Source organism: Ochotona princeps, chromosome 2, assembly GCF_030435755.1.
Source record: "Ochotona princeps isolate mOchPri1 chromosome 2, mOchPri1.hap1, whole genome shotgun sequence".
In the NCBI taxonomy this organism is placed as follows: Eukaryota; Metazoa; Chordata; class Mammalia; order Lagomorpha; family Ochotonidae; genus Ochotona; species Ochotona princeps.
Window position 1 is genome coordinate 12,681,134 of NC_080833.1, and position 22,824 is coordinate 12,703,957.

At 53.0% G+C, this 22,824-nt stretch overlaps 1 protein-coding gene across 2 annotated transcripts in view; it reads right to left on the reverse strand.

Moving 5' to 3' along the window:
* The window catches only part of TMCO4 (transmembrane and coiled-coil domains 4), a 72,168-nt gene that overhangs the window by 41,851 nt on the left and 7,493 nt on the right, over positions 1-22,824 (reverse strand). For both annotated transcript variants that reach the window (XM_058676125.1, XM_058676132.1), the window contains exons 2-5: positions 17,947-18,112; positions 13,543-13,717; positions 11,991-12,018; positions 466-598 (exon numbers count right to left, since the gene is read on the reverse strand). In XM_058676125.1, the coding sequence (XP_058532108.1) occupies positions 466-598; positions 11,991-12,018; positions 13,543-13,717; positions 17,947-18,104 (494 nt within the window). In that variant the 5' untranslated portion in view covers positions 18,105-18,112. The remainder of the gene's footprint in view (positions 1-465; positions 599-11,990; positions 12,019-13,542; positions 13,718-17,946; positions 18,113-22,824) is intronic.

The following is a 22,824-nucleotide window of genomic DNA, read 5'->3' on the forward strand; positions in this document are numbered from 1 at the left end:
CTGCCTCAAAGCTGGCAGGTGCAGTGGTGGGAGGGGAAGGGTAGGACTCTCTGAGTGCAAGTCCCTGCTAAGCACTTGGTAACATGACTGAATTCCTCTCCCAGTCTCCCAGGGTGCTCAACCTTATTTCTGCTTCATAGACTTATAGATCAGAACACAGGTTCACACAGAGGGCAGGTGAACCCAACTCACTGAGGACCATGGATGAGGGGTTGGAAGAGCCTCGAGTCAAGCATTGTCATGGGACACGAAAGCCACTAATTTTGGGGGCCTTAACTGATAAGGACGGAGGCCCAGAGAGGGCAGGGGACTTTCTAGGGACACGCACAGGTCAGGACCACAGCTGGGACCCCCGGCCAAGGCTCCTTCTTCCTCCTCTCTCAGGGCAGGGACAGCATTGTGCAATGTGCAGAGTTTGAACCAGGGAAGTCCTGGCTCCCGGTAGGGGCCTTCAGGTTCTCTTACTCAGAGTCCTCCTCTCTGGTTTCCTTCAGGCTCTCTAGGAACGTGTCTTCCAGGAGATCCAGCTCCTCCAAGGGCATCTGCAGCAGGGAGCTCACGTGACCTACGAGGACTCTGGCCCGGGCATCATAGCACCCTAGAGAGAGAGAAATAACAGACCACGGCATCAGTTTGGACCATCTGTTCAGAGAAGTTTGCTGTGGTGTGAGAGATCAACCCCACAGTCTCATGACATCCTGCAGGGACAAGGGCATCAGATGTGGTCAGTGACATGACAGCACAACATCTCAGGTGGGATGCCATATAACGTATCAAATGCAAGAGGGAGGTGTGCACAAATCACCTGAGCAAAGACTCGTTTTCTAGATTCTGGAGGCATTAAGCAGATGGTGGGAATGGGTCCACAGATGTGTCTGCTGGGAGCGTGCTTTCTGGAGGGCAATCTGACAATACCAGTAGGTATCATACACCTAAACATCCTCATCTTGGGCTGCAGGTGTGTAGCCTAGCAGTCCAAACGCCCAAGGCTCCCTATCGCAGCACTTGGGTTGGATGCCCAGTTTCCGCTCCCGCGTCTCGTTGCCTTCCACTGAGTGCTGATGGCTGAGCTCCCTGAGTCCCTGGCGCCCACACGGGAGACCAGGACTGTGTTCTGGGCTGGGCCAAACCCTGGGCATAGCAGACATCTGAGGATTGAACCAGTGGATGGGAGAACTCTCTCTGACTCTCTGTCTCTACTCGTCAAATGAAAGAAAAAAGTCTGCATTCCCTTTGCCTCGGGGATTTAATTTCAGGAATTGTAATCTCAAGGAAGCAGTTCTAGATGTAGATGATATGCAACAAATTAAAACATGATGGGCTAGGGCTCGGCAGCGTGGCCTAGTGGCTAGGGTCCTCGCCTTGATCCCATATGGCCGCTGGTTCTAATCCCGGCAGCTCCACTTCCTCTCTATCTCTCCTCCTCTCAGTACATCTGACTTTGTAATAAAAATAAAATAAATCTTTAAAAAAAAAAACATGATGGGCTAAATTTATAACATGAAATTGGAAACAATCTGGAGGTTTCCAAAATCAGGAAATTTGTTAAGTAAAGCACATGTGTCCACCCCCTGGAAAACTGTGGGGTTATCAAACATCGACTACCAGGGAAAATTTATAGTAACTGGAAAAATGTCAATGTGATGAAATGAGCTAGAAAATTAGATTCACTTGAGAATGTGCCATGGGTACCAATGAGGGAAGAAAACAGGAAAATAACAGGAAATATAAGTAACATATAACTTTTTTATTTTAATGATTTATTTATTTTAAAGGTTACAGGACGAGAGGGACACACGGATTTTTCATTCCATGGCCAGGGCTGCAGGCTGAAGCCAGGGGACAGGAACCCCATCAGGGTCCTCCTCACACTTAGCAGGGACCCGAGTAATTAGGCCACCTTCACATTAGCAGAAAGCTGGATAGGAAGGGAGCAGCTGGGACTCGAACCAGAGCTCTGATGGAAGATGCCAGGGTTGTAAGTGTAAAGGTTAGCTCGCAGAGCCACAACACCGATTCACTTAAGACGTTTTTTTTTCCCTTCCTTTTCAAGAGTATCCATTCTGAACTTGGGTCACTTTTATAAATGGAAAAATTAAACTGTGAAACGTTGGCCAAAAGCATGTGTCAATTCTTTAATTATACAGCCCACCCCGTTATGGACAGGATCTCAAAGGAGCAGAACGAACCAGCACTGACCCGCCTGCTGTGACACCAGCGTCCCATAGAGGCTGCTCCACTTCCAATCCAGCTCCCCGCTAATGCAACACAGGGCGGTCTGGGGAACTGTGTCCTCCCATTCACGTGGGAGACGTGGGAGGGGTTCCAGGCTTCTTGCTTTGGGCTGGCCCAATGCTAGCTGCTGAGGCTACTTGGGGAGTGAGGCAGCAGATGGAAGATCTGTCTCTCCCTCCCTCTTTGTCCACAACTCCACTTTTCAAAGAAGCAAATCAGTCTTTTAGAAAATCAGCACCAGCTCTGTGGAGTGATTCCTGTCTTCGCATCAATCCTATGCAAAGTGTCCCTTTCCCACCAAGACTCTGACTACGTTACCAGTCTACACAGTCTAACTCCACTCCATGTGTCTGGCAACGGGTCCCCTGTGTGGCACAAAGGACCCTTATGGGGTCCTTTATGAAGTCTTAGGTGACTTCAGGAATTATATCTCACCCTGCCACCCACCACCTAACCAGGAGCTCCCACGATCCCCTCCCTTGCTGTTTGGATGTGATGTATCCAACTCTATGAAATTCCATCATTTTGCTTTTTCCCATCCAGCCTGGTTCAGGCCCTCAGCTGCTAAGCGAATCTTTGGGGGCTCCTCTGCCTCTGTCCCACCTCTGCCATGACCCATCCACACCTGCTGGCCTGGCCCGTGGGGAATCATCTCACCTGCTTATGACTTCCCTTGGCTCCCAGCACATCAGGCTGGGCTGACCCCCGCACCTGCCAGTGAAGGGGGTCTCTGTCTCCAGCGGCTGGGGTTGGGAAGTCCCGGTTTAGCCCCCCTCTGCCATTTCCTATCTGAGGGGCCTGGCTCCTTGGGCTGCTTGCATCCTGAGATATTAAGAATCAATCACTTACAAAGTTGCTTTATGCAATGTCAACACTACCCGACCTAGCAACCTTAGAAACATTTACTCCTATGGTTCTGGAGGCCACAGCCTAAAATCAAGCAATTAGCAAGGCTGTGTTCTTCCTGAAGGTGCCAGGTATCTGTTTCTGTTATTGTTGCTTTTGCTTCTTCTTTCCACAGTCCCCAGGGTTCCCTGTTCTGCTCTCACACCTTCCTGTCTCCCTATTCTTTTTTAAATGTATGCATTTATTTGAAAGTCAGAGTGACAGGGAGGGAGGGTTGGAGGGAAACAGAGACAGACTTTTCCATCCACTGGTTTTAAATGGCCGTAACAATCAGGCCTAGGTCAGACTGAATCCAGGAGCCAAGAACTCCATTCGGGCATCCCACGTGGGTGGCAGAGGCCCCAAGCACTTGGGCCATCTTCCACTGCCTTCTCAGTCACACCAACAGGGAACAGAACCACTGCTCAGCTGGGATGCAGTCTCTGCAACTGCCCACATTGCCACGAGGCTGGCCCTTCCTGTCTTCCACTCAAGAAGACCCTGTGACTGCACTAGACTATCCAGGATCATGCTGCTGTTGGCCTGGGATCCTCCAAATTCATGCATATATTTAATACGCAAAGCTTGAGGTCGGCAATGAATGGGTCAGTGTTAATGCCAGGTGGATTATGATGGCCAGAGGGTGGGCCCAGACTTAGATCACTGGGGACCTGCCCTCAGGAGGCGGCTGCTACAAGAGGGCAGAGTTAGCCGGGCTCCTCTTGACTCTGCACCTGCTCATCTCCATCAGGCCACAGCCTGACGGAGTCGCCTGGTCCTGGACTGTGCCCCCCCGAGACTGTGAGCTGACATAAGCTTTCTCCCCTTCTTCAAGCCCGTTGAGGTTTTCTGTTTAGGTGGTGAAAGCTGACTTAACTGGACCCATCTCCACAAGATGCGCACTTAGTCACACCTGCCAAGTCTCTTCTGCCAGGGAGGGTGGCAGTCACAGGTTCTAGGGACTTGGACAGACACCTGGGTGGCGGGGGGCAGGGGAGTGGCCTTTTGTTAGTGCCAAAGTCTTGAACTTTAATTTCCTGACCCAAGGCATGGCTCAATTATCACCCCCACTTTGAGCCCTCTCTGATCTTGACTTCTCAGGGTGTCTCTGGTTTCTTGCAGCCTCTCTTGGCCCCTCCCCTTTTTTACTGCACTCGTCTGGGTCCTGCCAGACTTCAAGCTTCCTGCCCGTACAGCCACCCCCAGCACCTGCCTGTCCGTGGTACGGCACATTGAATTGCTCATCAAATGCTGGTCAGTGAATGGACAAACTTCTGATTCTGAACGCAGACTCTGTGACTGAAGCCCTAGGCCAGGTTTCTGAACTAGATCTCCGTGGCTCAAAATCACAGGGCTTGGCATTCCCTTGGGCTGTACTGCCAGGCCCTGCGTGGATAGCGCCTGTGAGACACAGCTGTCTAAAGGGCTGAAATCCAAATCCAGGTGCCCATCACACCCACTGGAAAGTTTCCCAAGTCTCACATATGGGAATCTCCTTGCCTGGCCTCAGATTTCCAAAAGAGGGTCTGGTCAATGTAATATGGGCCCCATAAGGCCAGGCCCGGAGGCCTCAGCTTTGGCACAGCCAACTTGTTGTGCGGTGAGGGTTTACATTTGCAAGCCACCCTGGACTGTCTCCCTGGATGAGGGCCTGTGTACGTGCTAGGGAACAGAGAGCCATGTGGTGTGTCGGAAGGTCACTGGGCTAATTAACGTTCCACAGACACAGAGCAGCGCCTGTTGCACCTGGGTGATAAGCGGGCTGTGCAAACCAAGGCTTGGCCGCAATGATTAATGGGTGGTAATCACAATCAGTGGCTGATACACACTCTGTAGGTCAAGGCTGTGGTGATACAGCTGCCAGGTACAGGAGTGATTAACATTCCTGCACGAGGCTTGGGGCAGGGTCGTCTCAAGGGCCTCAGTGGCCGGGCTGCTGGTCATGGAGCTGAGTTCTGATTCAGGCAGGTGTGGAGGGTGGAGATGGGGCACAAGTGCCCCATCCACACTGGAACTTGGGCCAAAAGCCTGGACATTGTTCCTGACTCTCCCCCCTCCCACCTGCTGGTACGGACAGCTGCACCTCCAAAGTAAACCTCAGTCTAACCTCTGTGAGCACTTAGCTCCCACCCCATTGGCCTCTCAGCTTCCCCTCTGCACCTCAGCTCCATCTGCTACACAGCACAGAAGGATCCTGTCACCACTCTGATGGTGTTCTCATCCTGCAATGCATCCTGATGCAGTTCTCAAAGCTGCAATGGTTCCTAAAGCCCTTTAGAATCAAATCCATATTTCTCCCAAGAGTTTGTAAGAGATTTTGTTACCTGGCCCTCTCTAGCCGCCCCTTCTCACCTCACCATCTCTCTGCCCCTGCACCATGCACATCTTCCCTGTTCACAGGTCAAGCCCATGCCTGCCCAGGGCCTTGGCGCTGGCCACTTTTACCACTCTGGAAGCAATTTTCCCAGAATTGTGCCTGGCTGGCTGTCACCCATCAGCCAAGTGTTAACTTACATATCACCTCCTTAGAGAAACCAAAGGCTCTAAGTTTATCTCCTGATCCCCCTGACCCCATCCCCAGATGCCTGCCATTGTTATGTCACTGTGTGAAGTTTGTTTTCCTCATTGGAACATCAGGAATCTTTGCCTTGTTTGTTCCTTGTTATCTTCCAGCGCCCTTCAGTGTGAGAGTTAGCATAATACCTGATCTCCTAGATTTGCCCATGACACAGTTTCTCTCTCAAATGTCACCTCCTCAAAGAACCCCTCCTTGATTTCACATCTCTGTTTTCTATTCTCTCGTCATGAAATCACTCATCACGACTTAGAACTGCTGCTTGCTTGTCTCCTCTCTAAAATCTAAGCTCCAAACTCTCCCTGCATTCCCAAGTGCCCAGGCTCAAGTTTCACCATCTGTGTGATCGACTCTGAAAGGCTGAATGAGAGGATGGGCCTCCTGTGGGGAGGTCCGGAGGTGGTAGGATGGCCACGCTAGGGGGTAACCTCAGTGGTAAGCCCTGCAAACGGGGAGCTTCTCCCAGCCTGAGCTATCTGCTGACTCACACAGCGAGATAGGGCGTGGCCAATCTCTGTGGGGAAGGGATGCAGCAGCCACAAGGCTCCCAGGCTCTAGCACCACGCAAGAGCTCACTTTGCTGTGAATCCTCCCCATGGCCCCCCGAATGGGTGTTTGCAACTGAGGGAAGGAGAGGTACAGAGAGGCTGAGACACCATCTCAGGGCAACACAGCTCTGTGACCTGATGCCAGCAATCCTGCTCTCGGCTGTGACTCCTTTAGAGGCAAGTCCCCGAGGCATCAGTGGGTTTGGGGTGCCAAGGCAATCCCATGTGCCTGACTCGAACCCTAACTTTTATGCACACAGGACCTATAGGCAGACCCAGCGATAGCCCTTGGCCATGGCCCACCACCAGCTCAGCTGGGTGTGCAGGTCTTTGGAAATCTGGGATGGGAGTAAAAGCTGGGGATCTCGGCTCTGCCGCCAGGGGGCCTATGCAGTCATGATGGAGCTGGGGCCCGGTTCCTATGTCTGTGCTCCCAACTCCTCTCCACTATCAGCATCTGCTGCACTTTGCATTTCATAGTCTAGCACTGGAGGAACAGCACCCCAAGATGGAAAAGAGTGCCAGCTGCTACCACGCCCCTTCCTGCACTTCCCAATGGCCCTGGCTGGGACAGGGCAGCAAGGTAGCGGGTCCACCCAAGTAAGGCTGTGGACCTGGAGTTGACCCTGATCTCTACCTGCCAGGAGAGTTGCAGCTTGAGCCCAGGCCTTTGGGAGGACACTGGGATTGTCCTTTCCCCCTAGGGGGTGGCCTCTAAGCCCAAAGAAAAGGAGCCAGGGCTTCAGCCTCTTTCCCACAGCCCTGACCATGCACTAGTTGAATGCCCTTGGGTAAGTCAGTATCTGTGAGCCTCAGTTTGTTTGCCTATAAAATGGGAACAAGATCTTTAATATCTGGCTTTGCTGAGATGCAGTCAGAGGGTGCATGTGCTGAGGCCTTCCAGCACGAGAGAGCCCAGAAGGGCTCAAAAAGGCTAGCGGATGTTACCCTTTCTGGGTAAATGCCATATTTCCTGCATTGTCTCTGCACAACCATGTTAAGAAGCTACTCTTGGGGTCAGTGCTGTGGTATAGCAGGTAAAGCTGCCATTTGTGATGCCAACATTCTTTATGGGCACCAGTTCAAGTCCTGGATGACCCAGTTCTGATCCAGTTCATGCTAATGTGCCTGGAAAAGCAACGGAAGATGGCTCAGGTATGCAGAACCCTGTACCCTCATGGATGACCTGGACAAAACTCCTGGCTTCAGCCTGGCCCAGTCCTGGCCACTGCACTGTTTTAGGTAGTAGACTAGGGTTGCAAGAGCCTCCTCTCCTCTCTCTGGGACTGCATCTTTCAAATAATTAAATGCATCTTAAAACAAGCCCCTTTCTGAGCCAGGATGAGGTAGTCATCCATCAGTGGCCATGTCAGGGCAGGGGCTCTCTGTCCCCTCCCTCCCTGGGGCCAGAGGACACTCCTCACAGGCCACATCGTGCAGCCACTGCCCTGCCACCCTCCCCTACCAGCTTTCCTAGTTACACATGCTGGTCCCTGGAATACTTGCCCCTGCTTCTACCCTCAGTGACTTTTCTCCACCTAAGGAGGGATTTACCCCACATTCCAGCTGCCTGCCGCCCCGCCCATCACCGAGCACTGGGCCATCAGGGCAGTGGTTTGTCTCTGTGTGTGTGTGTGTGTGTGTGTGTGGTGATGTGGGGAGGGAAGGGGATGCCTGTATTCCCTGCTCCCAGCCTGGGACAGTTAAGTGCAGTGCGCTGGAGGCAGAGAGCAGGAACCATTCTGAGGCCTCCTCCAGCTCTGCCACGTGGGCACCCACCCTTCACTATGAGGGAATCACCAAGCCCGCACAGTCAGGGGCAGAAATGGATGCTGAAGCCATGCTTTGTGGGTCAATCCCCACCTTGCAGCGGTGAGACCCTGGGTGGGTGATTCTCTGCTTCCTTTTCCGTAAAATAAGGATATCAGCCAGAAATTTCTCTTGAGGTCCACATGGGGCTTCCATAGACTGGCACCTGTAACGTGTACTGAGCAGCTCAGATCCAGCAAGGATCAGCTGCTGGAATTAAGCACATCTGGGCAGGTGCTGGGTACAGTGGTTATATAGCACTTGGGATGCTTGCACAGGCAAACGGCAAAGTACCCGGTCCAACTCCTGCTCATTTGCACATGGGGAGGCAGTAGAAGATGGCTCAGTTACTTGGGTCCCTGCCACCCATAACCCACATCGAATTTCTAGCTCCTGGCTTCAGTTCTGGCTATTGTAAGCACTTGGGGAATGAACCAGCAGACAGAAGATCTCTTTCTTTTTTTCTTCCCTCTCTTTCTCTGTCTTTTAAATAAAAATAAAAGTGAGTAAGAAAATTATAAAAAGAGTTTTGCACAGGTGGGTACAGCAGGTACTCAATTCCTGTTTGCAGAGTGGATGAACCAGGCTGTTGGATACATATAAGAAATCGTACAGAGGTAAGAAATCGCAGGAATCTTAAGAAGAAACTGGCAAGGAGCTGATGTTGTTTGCATATCCTGCCTCCCCCCATGGCCAAGACTAACATCCCAAGCCCAGCCGACTCACCAGGGAGGTGGGGCTCCCACGTGGTCAGAGCGCTTGAGACAGGAGGTTGAAGAGGCTCACGTGCCTGCCTCTTGGGGTCTGTGCCCCACAGCTGGCCTACCTTCTAGGACCCACAGTACAGTGAACACAAATCACAATGCAATTTGAGTTTCACAGGCGCCATCCCAGAGTTCATGGCTGTGTTGGGCCTTAAATGGAACTGTGAAGCTTTGAAATGTTTGTTGGAGCACACTTAAATAACAGGCTGATGGAATTATAACTCCTTATGAAGGAATATATTACGATAATAATATTGGGAAAATCAGTTAGGGTGGTGGGAATAGGGTGAAGGGAATCCCAGACTCTACAGAATTGGATCATAAAATTCAAAATTGAAAGAGAAAAAAAGGGAAGTAGCAGAGCTGGGGGCATGAGAACAGCTCCCTGCAGGCGGCCATCACGGCACCTGCTCACCAGCCACAGTAGCTGACCTCAAGGTCCAATCAGGGTGCTGTAAAAAGTTCATGGAAAGTGGAATTAAAAGATGAGTGCCAAAGAAGGAAAGAAATCCACACACAGCTCTGATGATACACATTTCCCAGATTTCTGAAGCACGCGCATATCCTCTGCATAATTCACACTCCACACGAGGCGCCTATATGGCAGCTGGCAGAGCCTTAGGTCACCAAAGGCAAAGGAACTGCTCCCCAACCCAGCCCTGAGACGGCTGGAGTTTTGGTTTTGACCCTTGCAGGGTATTTGGTAAGGCCTGGGTTGGGGTGAAAGCACAGCCACAAACACCAGCAGCCTCACGGTGCCCTTCCTGAGGAGCAAGACGGTCAGATGCATTGACCACACTGCTTGGGATCCCAGCCTTCCTATGAGGGAAGGTCACCTGCCCACCCTGCCTTCCTCCCACCATCCCTTTCTCCCTCTGAACCTCACCAGTGAAAGCCCCATGCCCACCATGTGGTTGGCAGAGCATGGATGCCCAGAACGCTGACCAACCAGTAAGAAAGCATCCTGGCCTCATGCAGCTGCAAGAAGGCCCTGGGTCACTCATAAGAGGCTCAGGGACGGGGGGAGCCAGCCCTCTGCAGCCCCAGGGTTTGCCATTTCCCCCTTACCACGCCCCATGGAGCGCTTGCAGCCGGCTCCTTAGGTCCCAGCGGGGGCTTGGTCAGTCAAACTGCATCACCTCACTTGGCCCTTGCACCACTGACGAGGTCATCTGACTGCCACCCCCTTCGGGTGACCGAGGACCCTGAGGCCCAGAGACACCATTGGTGCCTCACCGAGGGCAGGCTTGACTGCTAGCCCTCCCACCCCTGGCATGGTGATTCCCTAAATGCACCCTGTCTCAGTCCCTGCTTACTTGTTGGCGTGGACATAGAGCTGCTTCTGTCTTCTGGGAGCCTTTCTCCCCAGGGGGACCAAGTGTGTTGTGCAAGCATTGCTCTCCCTGGCTGCCAGCACCTGGCTGGGCCATTGGGTGAGCCAAGGGCACGTCCCAGCTGCTGTGAGAGACCAGAACGATTGAGCGAGGAGGCGGGGCTTGGCTCCTTTGGTACCTGTGGTAGATGTTAGTCCCTTGATCTCAGACTTGCCAGTGTCCACAACTGTCAGAAACAAATCACCGAGCCAGCGATGCTCACACCTGTCCAGGCGACATCCATGCCCTTCACTACCAAGGTGCTGCCCTGAGCCCAGAGCCCTCCTGGACTTCCTCCTGGCTCCTTCCTGCCTCTTGAGCTTCTGTTCTTACTCCTGTTGGTGGGATTCAAGTGGGAGCAGTGAGATCCGCCCTGGGCCCACGGTGTGGCACATGCTGGGCATTTCATTGCCAGTTATGTGTTCCCACTCCCTGCATGGCCATCAGAATAAACTTCACAGACCTTTGTGCCAAAACTTCTCCCCAGTTCTGGGGCTTTAAGAAGTCATATGTGTGAGGATGGGGGATCCCAGGCAGTGTGGAGGGGCTGGGCAGGTGCTCCTGAGGCAGCCTGTGGTGGGTTTTGATGAAAGATGTCCTAGGTCCCATTCCCTAAAGACACAATCATGTCCCAGAAGTTGCGGATGGAAAGGGTCAAATGAAAGATCTCAAGGTGAGAGTGTCCTGGCCAAGTGTCCTGCTAGGAGACACGGAGGACAGGAAAGGAACAAGACAACTGCTGCGGGATGAGCCAGGGCGCCAAGCAGCAGCACAGGCCGGAAAGGGCACAGAGCGCTGAGAGAGCCAGCCCTGCAGGCACTGTGGGTTCTGACTTGGGACCCTCAGTGCTTGAAGAAAAGACATGTCTCTAGTTTTAAGTCATGCAGTCACGGGATGCTGACATGGGCGGAATGACTCCCTGCCACGTACGGAGCAACCACAGGTAGATTGCCTGACTTATTTCCTTGGTGTCTAAAACCTGCATTGATTCCTTAGACCACATTCATCAAGTGTGTGCTGTGTGTCAGGGGCCAGGCCAGGCCCTGGCAGGAAAACACATCACACACAGAGCCTGCTCTCTGGTGGGGAAGTCAGCTATCAGTCAGACTCACACAGCATGGGGGGGGTAGGCTGGGAGGGCTTCCCAGGAGAGTCACAGCTGTGCACTCAGTGAGGGAAAGTGAGTTGGGGAGTGGGCATGGGGAGGCAGGTGCCCCCAGGATGCTGGCGCCACAGTGCAGACAGCGCAGTGTGCAAGGGGTCGACGGCATGAGTCACGGTGAGGGGCACAGCTGTACTGGGAGATGAGGATGGACGGGGCTGGGGCCAACTCCCCAGGACCTCAAGCACCATGTCAAAGCAGCTGGTCTTTCTCCTGAATGCTACAGGAGCCCCTGCTACAAGGGCCAGGGGGAGGAGGGGAAGGAGCAGAGGGTCAGTGTGGTCAGATGGGTCCCTGGATAGATCATTTATGTGGCCAGGTGGACGGCAGAGCTCTGACCAGAGTGTCACCCAGGAGTGGGTGACAGTGGCTTGGACAGAGGTGTTTACGGGAGAGATGTAGAGGAGCTGGAGGACAGCTAGGCAGCAGGTGCTGGCAGGGCCACCATGCGGAGGAAATGAACAAACGCCACGTGCTGCTCAGCACAAACGAACCGCTCACCAGCTCACCTGTGGCCGTGATCCCTCTCCATCTTTGACCCAGGAGACTGCTGGGGACTGGGCCCCCAGCTTCCCTGGTAGTGTGGGGGTGAGGGGCAGGAAGGGGCGCTCACCATCCAGACCTCGGAAATCAACTCACCATCCTTGAGGGAGAAGCTCAGCAGGTCCTGAGGGCGGGAGAAACAAGCGTCAGTGCCAGGCGACAGGTGGACACGCTGCAGCCCTGCTCTCACAGCATTCCCTCACTCCCCTGGCATGGAGAGCACGCCAGAGGACTCTTGGCTTTCCTATTCTGGGCAGGAGCCATGCAATGAGCAAGTAAGCAACAGATGAGAGCTCCAGGTGGCGGGAGGAAGGAGGAAACGGGCTTTCAAATCTTCACCCTTGGCCCCATCACAGCCCAGGCCACAAGCTTCTGCAGCTTCAACAGCCCACAGAGTAGGTGAAGGACAGGTCCAAGGGCACAGGCAAAGGTGGCATCTCAAGCTCCGGGGTCAGAGTGCCAAGGTTCTAATCCTGGCTCTGCCACTTACCAGCTGTGTGACTGTGGCAAGTCACTAGACCTCTCTGTAACGAGCGGGATGAGGCTGAGCATCCCGACCTGAGCATCTGAAATGCTCCCCAACCTGAAACTTTCACTGCCAACATGAGGCTGCAAGTGGAAAATTCCAGAGCATCAAACCTTGTTTCATGCGCCAAATAACTACAAATATTGTGTATTGGGGCTGGAATCTTGGCACAGTGGGTTAAGTCGTGGCCTGTGATGCCAGCATCTCATACTGGCGAGCTGGAGTTTTGGTTACTTGGCCTCTGACTCAGCTCCCTGTTCATGTGCCTGGGAAGGCAGCAGAAGGTTGCTTGGGTCCCAGCCACCCACATGGAGGCCTGGGTGGAGCTCCAGGCTCCGGCCTCAGGCCTGGCTGTTGGGAGTGAAGATCTCTTTCTCCCTCTCTCTTTATTGTTCTGCCTTTTAAGTAAAAAAATGTTATTGTTTTTTAATTCATGTAATAGTACCTGCAGGCTATGTCTGTAAGATATATATAGGGGCTAGCACTACGGCATAGCAGGAAAAGCTGCTGGTGGTGGTGTTGACATTCCACATGGGCTCCTGTTTAAGCCTGCCTGCTCTCTGCTGGTGTGCCTGGAAAAAGCAGTGGAGGATGGCCCCGGTGCTCGGGCCCCTGCACTTGTGTTGGAGACCTGGATGGAGTCCCTGGCTCCTGGTGTTAGCCTGGTCCAACTTGGGCTGTTGTGAACATCTGGAGAGTGAACCAGTAAATGGAAAAAAAAAAAAGATGCATACAGACATGAATTCTGTGTGGAGTCTTGGGTCCTATTCCCAAGGCATCTCACTATGCATATGCAAATAACCCTAAATCAAAAAACAAAACAAAATCCACCCAAATCTCAAACTCTTCTGATCCCCAGGACTTTGGATATGGGATCCTCCACCTGTACTTCCTGTCTTTGTGAATGACCTGCATTAACCTCTGCACAGGTGTGCACACACAGGGAGCATCATCAGCATGCTAAGTGTAGAATGAATATTCATAATGGTAATCTACCATCAGCTAAGAGCATATGATAACATGATGACATCCCCACTCAGCTAGAATTGATCTTCAGACTGGTTTTGAATGGAAACTCTTTGTTCTACATCCCCAGCAGCTGCCACTCACGTATCAGGGTACCTGGGTGATCAGTGACGGGTCGCCCTTCAAGAGGGGGTCCTTCGACAAGATCTGAGCAAACATCTCCACTCCTTCACCTCCCAGGCCAGCAGCAAACGCAGTCATGGTGGGCAAGACAGCCTCGGATAACTCCAGCCACTTCACCAGGCCTGCCACAAATTCCTCACAGAATGAGCTGCAAGACAGACACGGCTCAGATCTGGGGGTCGCCTGAGGTGTGCTGACGACAGGGCCACAGGAAGCTCGGCTGTAGCTGGTCCTGGCTGCGGGTCCCGCCGTCGGTGGTTGGGTCCCCCAAAATGCACACATGTCAAGAGCTCCACTGCAGATGAAAGTGATTTTGGCTTCTCCCACCAGAACTTTACCCACGGAGGCCGACGACTCACAGGCAGGTGGGGCAAGCAGCTATACTCATCTCTGGCCTGGGATCAGGCTCTGCTGGGAGCTGAGGGGGCTCATGGCGGGGCGGAGATGTTCCTGTGACTCAAGCATCTGATGCCCTGAGCAGTTCAAAGAGGCAGCCCTCAAGGGAACCTGTGGATGTGAAAAGGCACCCCAGGGGAGGCAGTGGGCTACTCTTGGAAGTCACCAAGGATGCGCTTGCCAGAAAAATATCACCCCCTGTGGAAGGGGGAAAATGTGCAGGAAGTGGGCCCTTCCACAGGAGTCTCCATCTAGGGCAGCATTTGAATGGAGCCCTTCGGGAGCCCGGCGGGGGGGGGGGGTGAGGAGGCGGGGCCACTCTGGGGAGCCCAGACACAGGCAAGAGCATGGGCACCGGGGTGCGGGGCAGAGTCTTTTAGGCTCCTGCTGCAGAGCCTGCTGGAGGGGGCTGGGTGGAGGTGCAGGGACTGTGGGATAGCAGAGAGAAGCAGGAGAGGACCACAGCTAGGGGAAAGGCTGGCACCTAGAAGGCCCACTCAGCTCAGCACTCCCAGCCACAGGTGTTGCACCCTGAGGGGAATGTGATGACAGCAGCGGTGGGCTGAGGCTTCCCACCGACAAGCGGAGCTCAGTGGTGAGGGGCAGGGAGCAGTGACCTCAGGAAGCCCACCCGTCCCGTTCCTCAGACCTTGCCCGCCAAGTACAAAGACCTCTGAGACAAGTCATGGACGGGACAGTGAAGATCTCCTGCCTCCACCTACTCATGCTTGGGAGGCTGGCAAGCTTCCCTGACCTGGACCAATGCCTGTGGAAGGGAGGGTGTCAGCAGGACTTGTTGGCAGGAATACCTCTGAGCCGCGATGCAGACTCTAGGAAGCTTGGGCTGGTGCTGCAGGGGTTCTGAAAGCGGGATGACCTTTCAGGGGTAAGAGGGTCACCTTTGTCGATTTAAAGATTTATTTGTTTATCTGAAAGGCAGAGTGACAGAGAGAGCAAGACAGACAGAATCTTCCATTAGTTGGATCACTCCCCAGACATCACTGGGCTGGGTCAGGCCAAAGCCAGAAACTGGGAACTCCATTTGGGTCTCCTTGAGGGTGCAGGGACCCAACGACGTGGCTTACTCTCCACTGCCTTTCAGGCACATCAGCAGAGTGCTGTATCAGGAGTGGAGCAGTGGCTGGTGTTAGAGATTCAGAAGCTTCCACCTACAATACCAGCATCCCATATGAGAGCCAGTTAAAGTCCCGGCTGTTCCATTTCTGATCCAGCTTCCTGCTGATGCACTTGGGAAAGCAGTGAGAGAGGGTTCAAGTGTTTGGGCTCCTGGCACCCCAAGTGGGAGACCTGGAAAAACTCCTGGATTCTGGCTTTGGCCTAGGAGTAAAACAGTTAAGGGAAGATATTTCTTTCTGTCCCTTCCTGTCTCTGTAACTCTGCCTTTCAAATAAACATGATCTTGGGCTCGGCGGCGTGGCCTAGTGGCTAAGGTCCTCGCCTTGATCCCATGTGGCCGCTGGTTCCGACCCCGGCAGCTCCACTTCCTCTCTGTCTCTCCTCCTCTCAGTGTATCTGACTTTGTAATAAAAATAAAATAAATTAAAAAAAAAAAAACAAAAAAACCCGAATAAACATGATCTTAAAAAGCAAAAATGAAAACAGAAAACCATGGAGCAGCTGGGACTTGAACTAGTAGTGCTCTGACACAGGATGTTGACATGGCACTGTGCCACCACACATAGTCCTGGGCCAGGAAAGGGAAAGACTCTTAGGGCCAGGTGGCTCTCCATCGCCCAGGTGGATGTCCAGGGTGATGGACAGCTGGCGGCCCACCTTTACTCCTGGGAAAGCAATTTGATCTTTTTGTACCTCAGCCTCCTGATCTTAAAACAAAGTTTAAGAGTTTAGCATGATGAAGCCAGATGAGGACAAGACATGAGCACACTGGAGGTGCCCAGAGCTGGCTTGCTGTGTAGCAGATGCCCGGCTAGAGTTTTTATGTACAAAATGACTTGGATGGGCAGTGGTGGACCGTGAGCAGCCTGGAGATAGGGCCATTGGCTGTGTCCTCCCTGCCCCAGCTCTCTGGAACCCATCTTCCTGAGCTGTCGGCACAGATCACAGCATGAACCGCCTTGTAGGTTAACTGTGGAAACGAAATGACTCGGTAACTGCCCAGTATGGGCAGACCTTCAGTCATGTTGGCTGATGCTGGCACAGTTAGCATCATTCACCCTAGGACAGTTTACTGGGGTGACTTTACTCTGGCACATGGGTGTGTGGGTGTGTACAGGGGAGGGGCTGGACAGCTGAACCGAGCAGAACTAAGAAAAGACTCAGGGTCAAGGGCGGCAGTGTGGCCAGCCCTGCTGGCCATGAGGAGGTCTGGCATGAAGACAAGCATCTGCTGACAACAGCAGCACAGGGTACAAGGGCCTGGACCCAGGTTCACACTGCAGCCCCTCCACCAGCTGCGGGATCCCGGACAAGCTGTATCACTCCTTGTGACTGTTTTTCTGTGAGATGGTGCCAAGGACAGTAATGGCACCTGTTTGCCAGGTTGCTGGAAGGACTTTCTAAGTTAATATTTGTCCTGTGAGTGGCCCAATACCTAGTGTATCCAGGTCACCAGCTGAGCTTTTGTCCACAGCTGAATGAATGAGTGAACAGGCTGCCGAGTGCCCGCGCAGCACTGTCAGGAGCACCACCTTGGACTGGCCTGGTCTTGGGATCACAAAATCTGATGACAACACAGATCACCAGTGCACAGCGACACGCTATCCGTGTGCCCATGTCCACTGGTTTATCCAGTTCCCTCCCCAACCCATGAGAGAAGGAGGTACTGTTTTATCCTCATTCTGGAGATAAGTCCAGAGTCAGAGAGATGAGGTGACAGCGCCAGGTTCAAGTCCAGGTGTCTCTAGGAATCTGGGGGCTGGGTCTGCTGGCCCCCTGCAGGACTGCACGGTCAGGCATCACTGGGAGCGGCTCACCTGTAAGCGGGAGCACCACACATCCCATTCATCCTCCTGCACCTTGCAGATGGGCTGCAGAGGTCAAAGGTCGTCCCTGGACTGGCATTGCGGTGCAGTGCGTGAAGCTGCTGCTTGCAGCACCGGCACCCCACATCAGAGCATGGATTCATGTCCCAGCTGCTCCACTTCTGACTCAGCTGATGGTATGTGAAGTTAATGACCCAAATGGAGTAGTTTTGGCACTGGAAGACCTGTGCTGCTCCTACAGAGGTGTGTGTGTGTGTGTGTGTGTGTGTGTGTGTGTGTGTGTGTGTGTGTGTGTGTGGTGGGGGAAGCAGGTCCTGAAAGCACTGCAGGTACAAGGATTTCTCATCACCTCCTGTCCCTGGACCTGCTGCTCCCTGCCCAAGCAACGACTTCTGTCCTGTGTGCCACTGCCATCTGAGTCACTGCACGCACAGGCAGCCCCCGCACTGGCCTACCCAACATCGCAGCCACTCCCAAGTCAGCTGCATTTTCCTCCCGCTCTTTTTTTTTTTTTTAATTTTTAAGATGTATTTTTAAAGATGTACCTGTCTGTTGCTACAAACAGCTGGGGTGGGGGGGCACAGCTGGATGCTAGTGCCCTGAGGGCAGGAGCCACCAGGTCATGCTTCTGTTTCCTTCCTAGGGTCATGCACTACACCCAGCACACAGCAGGTGCTGAACAAAGGCACGGTTCATGAATGAACAGAATTCTTTCCCCGTCCTAGACTGTGTCCTACTGAGGGAAGGGAAGGCATCTGCCTTACTCAGGGTTCACTTAGGCCCTCCAGGCACTGCCAACCACGCCTGGCACACAGGAGGTAGGTGCTCAAAAAGTGACTAGTGAAGGTCTGAGTGGATAACCGAGCAGGGGAACGTCCTGCCCATCCCGGGATTCAGAGCTTCACAAGACAAGGACACTTCTTGCTCCTCCATGCTGCCTTGTGGCTCCTGGCAGACGGCTGGACTGTCAGTCATCGCCAGGAGCTTGACCTGTTCTCCGGGAGACCCAAGGACTCACCTTTGCTCGGGTTCTGGAAATAGCTGAGATAGGGAGATGCTGCAGAGCGCAGCGTAGGCGAAGCGGTTGGCCTCGGTCAGCTCCCGGCCCGTGGGCACGTGGGGCTCCCCCTGTGCCTCTGGCTCAGTGACCCGAGGCAGCCTGTCCCTTGTGGCCATTCCCAGTCCTGCAAGAAAAACATCCCAGTGAGAAACACTTTCAGGGCAGTATGAGCATCACTTAAACCAGGCAAAAACCAGAGGCCGCAAACGACTGACCATGAGGCAAACAAAGGATTGCCATCTCCACCTTCGGGAAGGTGACCCACACCTCACAGCTTGGGTGGGGGAGGTCTGGCATCCCACATCTGAGCACCCGTTCGAGTCCTGAGTGTTCTGTTTTCTGCCCGGCTCCCTGATAATGTGCCTGAGAAAACAGTGCAAGATGGCCTGAATACTTGGGCCCCTGCCACCCATGTGGGAGAGCCGAACGGAGTTCCTGGCTCCTGGCTTTGGCCTGGCCCAGTCATGGCTGCTATAGCCATTTGGGAAATGAACCAGCAGGTCGAAGAGCTTTTTCTTTCTCTTTCCCACTCTCTCACTTAATCATAAAAATAAAAATAACCCCCCCTTTTTTAAAGTATACAGGAGAATGTGTAAACACTGCCACACTTTCTATAAGGGTCATGAGTGTCTACAGATTTTGGTATCCACTGGGGCAGAACGGGGAGTCCTGGGACCCATCCCCTGTGGGTGCCAATGGATGACCATAGTCCCAAGGGGGAAATGACCCACGTGTCCACCACAGAAGACTGGAAAAACTGTCCCATTTAATACTATGGAACATTATACAGCAATTAAAAATAATGACTAACCACTACCACATGTATGAATCTCCCAGACCAAATAATACAAAGAAGGAGCGTGGCCTGCAATATTCCATTTGTCTGAGGTTTAAAAACAAGTAAAACTGATACGGTGACAGACGTTACGAGAGAGGTTACCTACGGGAGGGAAGAATGACTTGCAGGGCCACAAGGAGAGCTCAGTGGAAGGGTTTTCCATCTTGACCTGGGCTATAGTTCCCACTGATGAGAGCTGGAATGAGTGCGCACAGGCCCAGAGGCCCAGAGGGGTAGAACAGTTCACAGACACCTGCTCAAGATCTGTGACTTTGGGAATGCTGTACTCTGTGCAAGGGAGGGAAGGGGAGGATGGGGGAGGGAGGAGTGGGGAGCCAGGGAGAGTTTCTCCTCTGCTCTCCCTTCCTTCTTTTCATTCTTTCCTTCAAAATTTTTTTCCTAAAGTTTAAAGTTTCTTTTGAATATTGTTTACATAGTTGAAAGGGATACACTCCCATGTGGGTCTCCAGGTAGGGAGGGGAGGGTTGAGGTTTGGAGGAAAGTAGGTGGGATCTGTTTTTTTTTCCTGTATTTGCAGAGGGGGAAAGGGGAGGGGGCCACTCCTTGCTGTCAAGCTACATTAGCATTCAGGGACGATCAGCTGATGATGTCTTAAGAGATACAGATGTGGGGAAGAATGTTTAGAAAGTGTTACTTGACTGGTCTTGACAGTTCTGAAACCTTGTTGGCTTCGTAGCACAGGTCTTTCCAAGGTCTTCTGGCTGATCAAAGCCTCCTTAGTGCATCCGCAGAAGCAGACACTTGCTGCAAAGCTTGGCCAGGAGAGTTGTCCAACCTGCTCTGCTTTTCATTCTCTGACAAGGCACTCAGTTTCCTCTGCTAGCCTAGATGAGCTGGCTGTCACGTCCCCTGTGCACATCTGGGCATGCTGACTACCTCACAAGCATTAATAGTCTAGTCCTGATATATGCAGTTAAGGTCAGACCACACATCCTGTGATTTTCCTTGTGGCCAGGGTCTCAGTCCAGCGGTCCAGTGAGGAAGTCCCCAAGAAACCAAGCCTGCAGTGACCTCAGATTTGACTCTTGTGTGAGCCAGCCAGTGCAGGGTCAGGTGTGGTCTGTCACCTGCACCAGCCAGTGAACATAGTAGTAGGTGCAGCTGCCTGCTCAGTCCAGCCTGCCACAGGCCCTGTCTTCATGCATACCAGCAAATGCCATGGCCTAGTCAGGGTAACCCAATAATACCCACCAAGGCTGTCCCCAGCTCCAGTTTTTGCATGTGCTGTGGCCTAACCTGTCCTGTCCCACATCCCATCTGGCTCTCAAGCACACCCATGGACACTACACCTTAGATCAACCTGCCCTGCCCCCAGACCCGGCCCACACATATGCCAATGGGTGCTGCCACCTTGACCAGCCTGGTCTGCCCCCAGCATCGGCTTTTGTGCTCACCAGTGGGAGCTGTGTTCTAGAAGAGGAATTCTTAAAGCTCCCCAACTAGCTCACTCCCAGCTTAGGATCTTGCAGGTGCTTGCCTGACTGGCCCGCACACACTCCAGCTCTCACCAGTGGATGCTACAGCCTAGCATAGCCTGGCCCACCTCTGAACCTGGCTCTTACGTGAGCCAATAGGTGCTATAGCCTAGCCTGTCTTGTCCCACATACACATTCTGGCTCTTGTGAGCACCAGCAGTGCTGGAGCCTAGCCCAGTCTGATCCACTCCCAGAACCAGCCCACAAATATGCTGATGGGTGTTGCAGCCTTGTCCAGCCTGGTCCGCCCATAATCCCAGTTCTCATGCTCACTAGAGGGAGCTGCAGCCTAGCAGCCGAGTCCCCAAAGTTCCCCTACCAGGCCCATTTCCAGCCCTGGATCTTGCATGTGCTAACAACTCCTTCAAACCAACCTGGCATGGCCCACTTACAGTCACAGCTCTCACTGGCAGGTGTTGCAGCCTAACTCAGTCCAGTGCGGCCCATTCATGCATGCCAGTGGGTGCTGTGGCCTGGCCCAGCCTGGCCTGGCCCCTGACCCAGCCCACACATGCCAACAGTGCTGTAGTCCAGGCTGGCCTGGCCCACCCCCAGCCCTGGCTCTTGCACTCCCCAGTGGGAGCTGCAACCTAAGAGTAGACTTCCCCAAATTCCATTACCAAGCCCAGGTTCTCATGTGTGCCTATGGATATTGAGACCCTGCTTGGCATGTTCTGTCCTCAGTCCCTGCATGTGCTTATCTGGCTCTGCGGTGTCAGATGGGATCCTGTCAGGTAAGTTTTGTGGTCCGATCTGGCTCGGCCCATCACTGCCCCAGCTGTCTGCTAAACTGGTGCTGCACTCCTACAGAGGTGAGGCTACAAATCACCTATACAGTATCCCCCAAATATGGTTCTTTCATGTTCTGCTGGCTGCTGCAGTCCAGCTTGAAGTGGTCTACTCCCTGCCCTGACACAGGTGGGTACTGTGGCCTAGCCCAGTCAGGTATGCCCCGAGTCCCAGCTTCTGCATACATTGGCGGACAGTGGACAAAGCTACTTAGCCCAGACCAGGTCTCCCACATGGATGGGTATCTTGGTTTGATTCAGACATGCCCTCTGGTTTCCCCATGCTCTCAGTTTGCTTGCCTGCCTGCGAATGCAGTGGCCCAGTCTGTGAAAGTCCCCAGAAGTCATTCCTCCTGTATCAAACACGCCCTTGGCCACTCCCACTTTGGCACATCCCCCTTCCCTGGGCAATCTGCAGCACACCTGTCTGGGGGCTGGAGTGGCATGTCCCAGCCTGGTGTTCCCCACACTCCCCACATATATTTTTTTAAAAAATAGGCAACTATGCTGGCACACTGGTATGGTTAACACATATTTGGCATTAACCAGGCCCAGAATGCCTGCCAGCTATTGGCTGCTTTTCTCCCAGCAATGGAACACTTACCTAGGTACAAGGCAACCTAGGCAGTTGCCTATAGCTGGGGGTCTTCTTTTCCAATTGCAGAAGGGGAATGGGAGAAGAGAAGAGTAGCAGAGACAGAAGGAGGGAGAGGAGGGGAGGCAGGGAAAAGGGGAGAGGAGGGAGCAGAAGGGGAGGGGAGAAGAAAGGAAGAGACAGAGAAGGGGATGCGAGACAGAGGGCCCAAAGCCAGAGTACTTGGCTACCACTTCTGCTTTAGATTCCTAGCATAGTTTTTTTAATCTTTTTTTTTTATTATATTTTTGACAATCTTTACATAGTTAATTACGGTAAAAAGGTTCAAGGGCTATAGGAAAGTGGGTAAGACTATTATTTCCATATTGTTTCCTTCATGTATCTGAGGTAAAGGGGGATATTGAGGGAGAAGCCCCACCCAGTTTCCCGCCCACCCCAAGTCCCGGATGTGGGACACGCTCTGAGATACTTGCTTAAGTGGTTTTGATAGTTCTCCAGTTATGAATCGCTGCCAGTCTCGCCACTCCAAGCACGATGAGGTCGTTGAAGAATCCACTGATTGACATAGTCCATAATAGAGTCTCCATTTGCCCAGTACTTCGCTGCCAACATATAGCTGAGGTGTTGATTGACTTGTTCTTTCTTCTGTCTTTTCTTGGCTAGGGTTCTGGGACCACCATTTCGATTGGGGAGATCCCCACAGAAACTTTGAGGTATTCCCAGATTCTTGTACGTTCTAGCAAGCACAGGGCCCAGCACAGTCCATCTCCATGATCAGCTGGTGGTTGCAATTGGTGGGTTGGTTCTGTTTTCAACCCCAACTTCCACTGGAACCAATGGGTGTTGCAGTCCAGACTGCTTCTGCCCAGCACATACTTGGCCCTCACATAAACCAGTGGGAGCTGCAGCCTAGTCAGAGCGACCCACAATAACACCCATCAGGCCCGCCCCTACCCTGGTTTGCCAGTATGTGTAGCACACTAGTCCAGTCTGTCCCCCATCCCATTTGGCTCTCATACATGTCAATGGGTATTAAAGCTTAGTTCCATCTAACCAGCTCAACTATTCAGCCCTCACGGATATTGTTGAGTGCCTCTCTGTCTAGCCACTCCAGCCCCT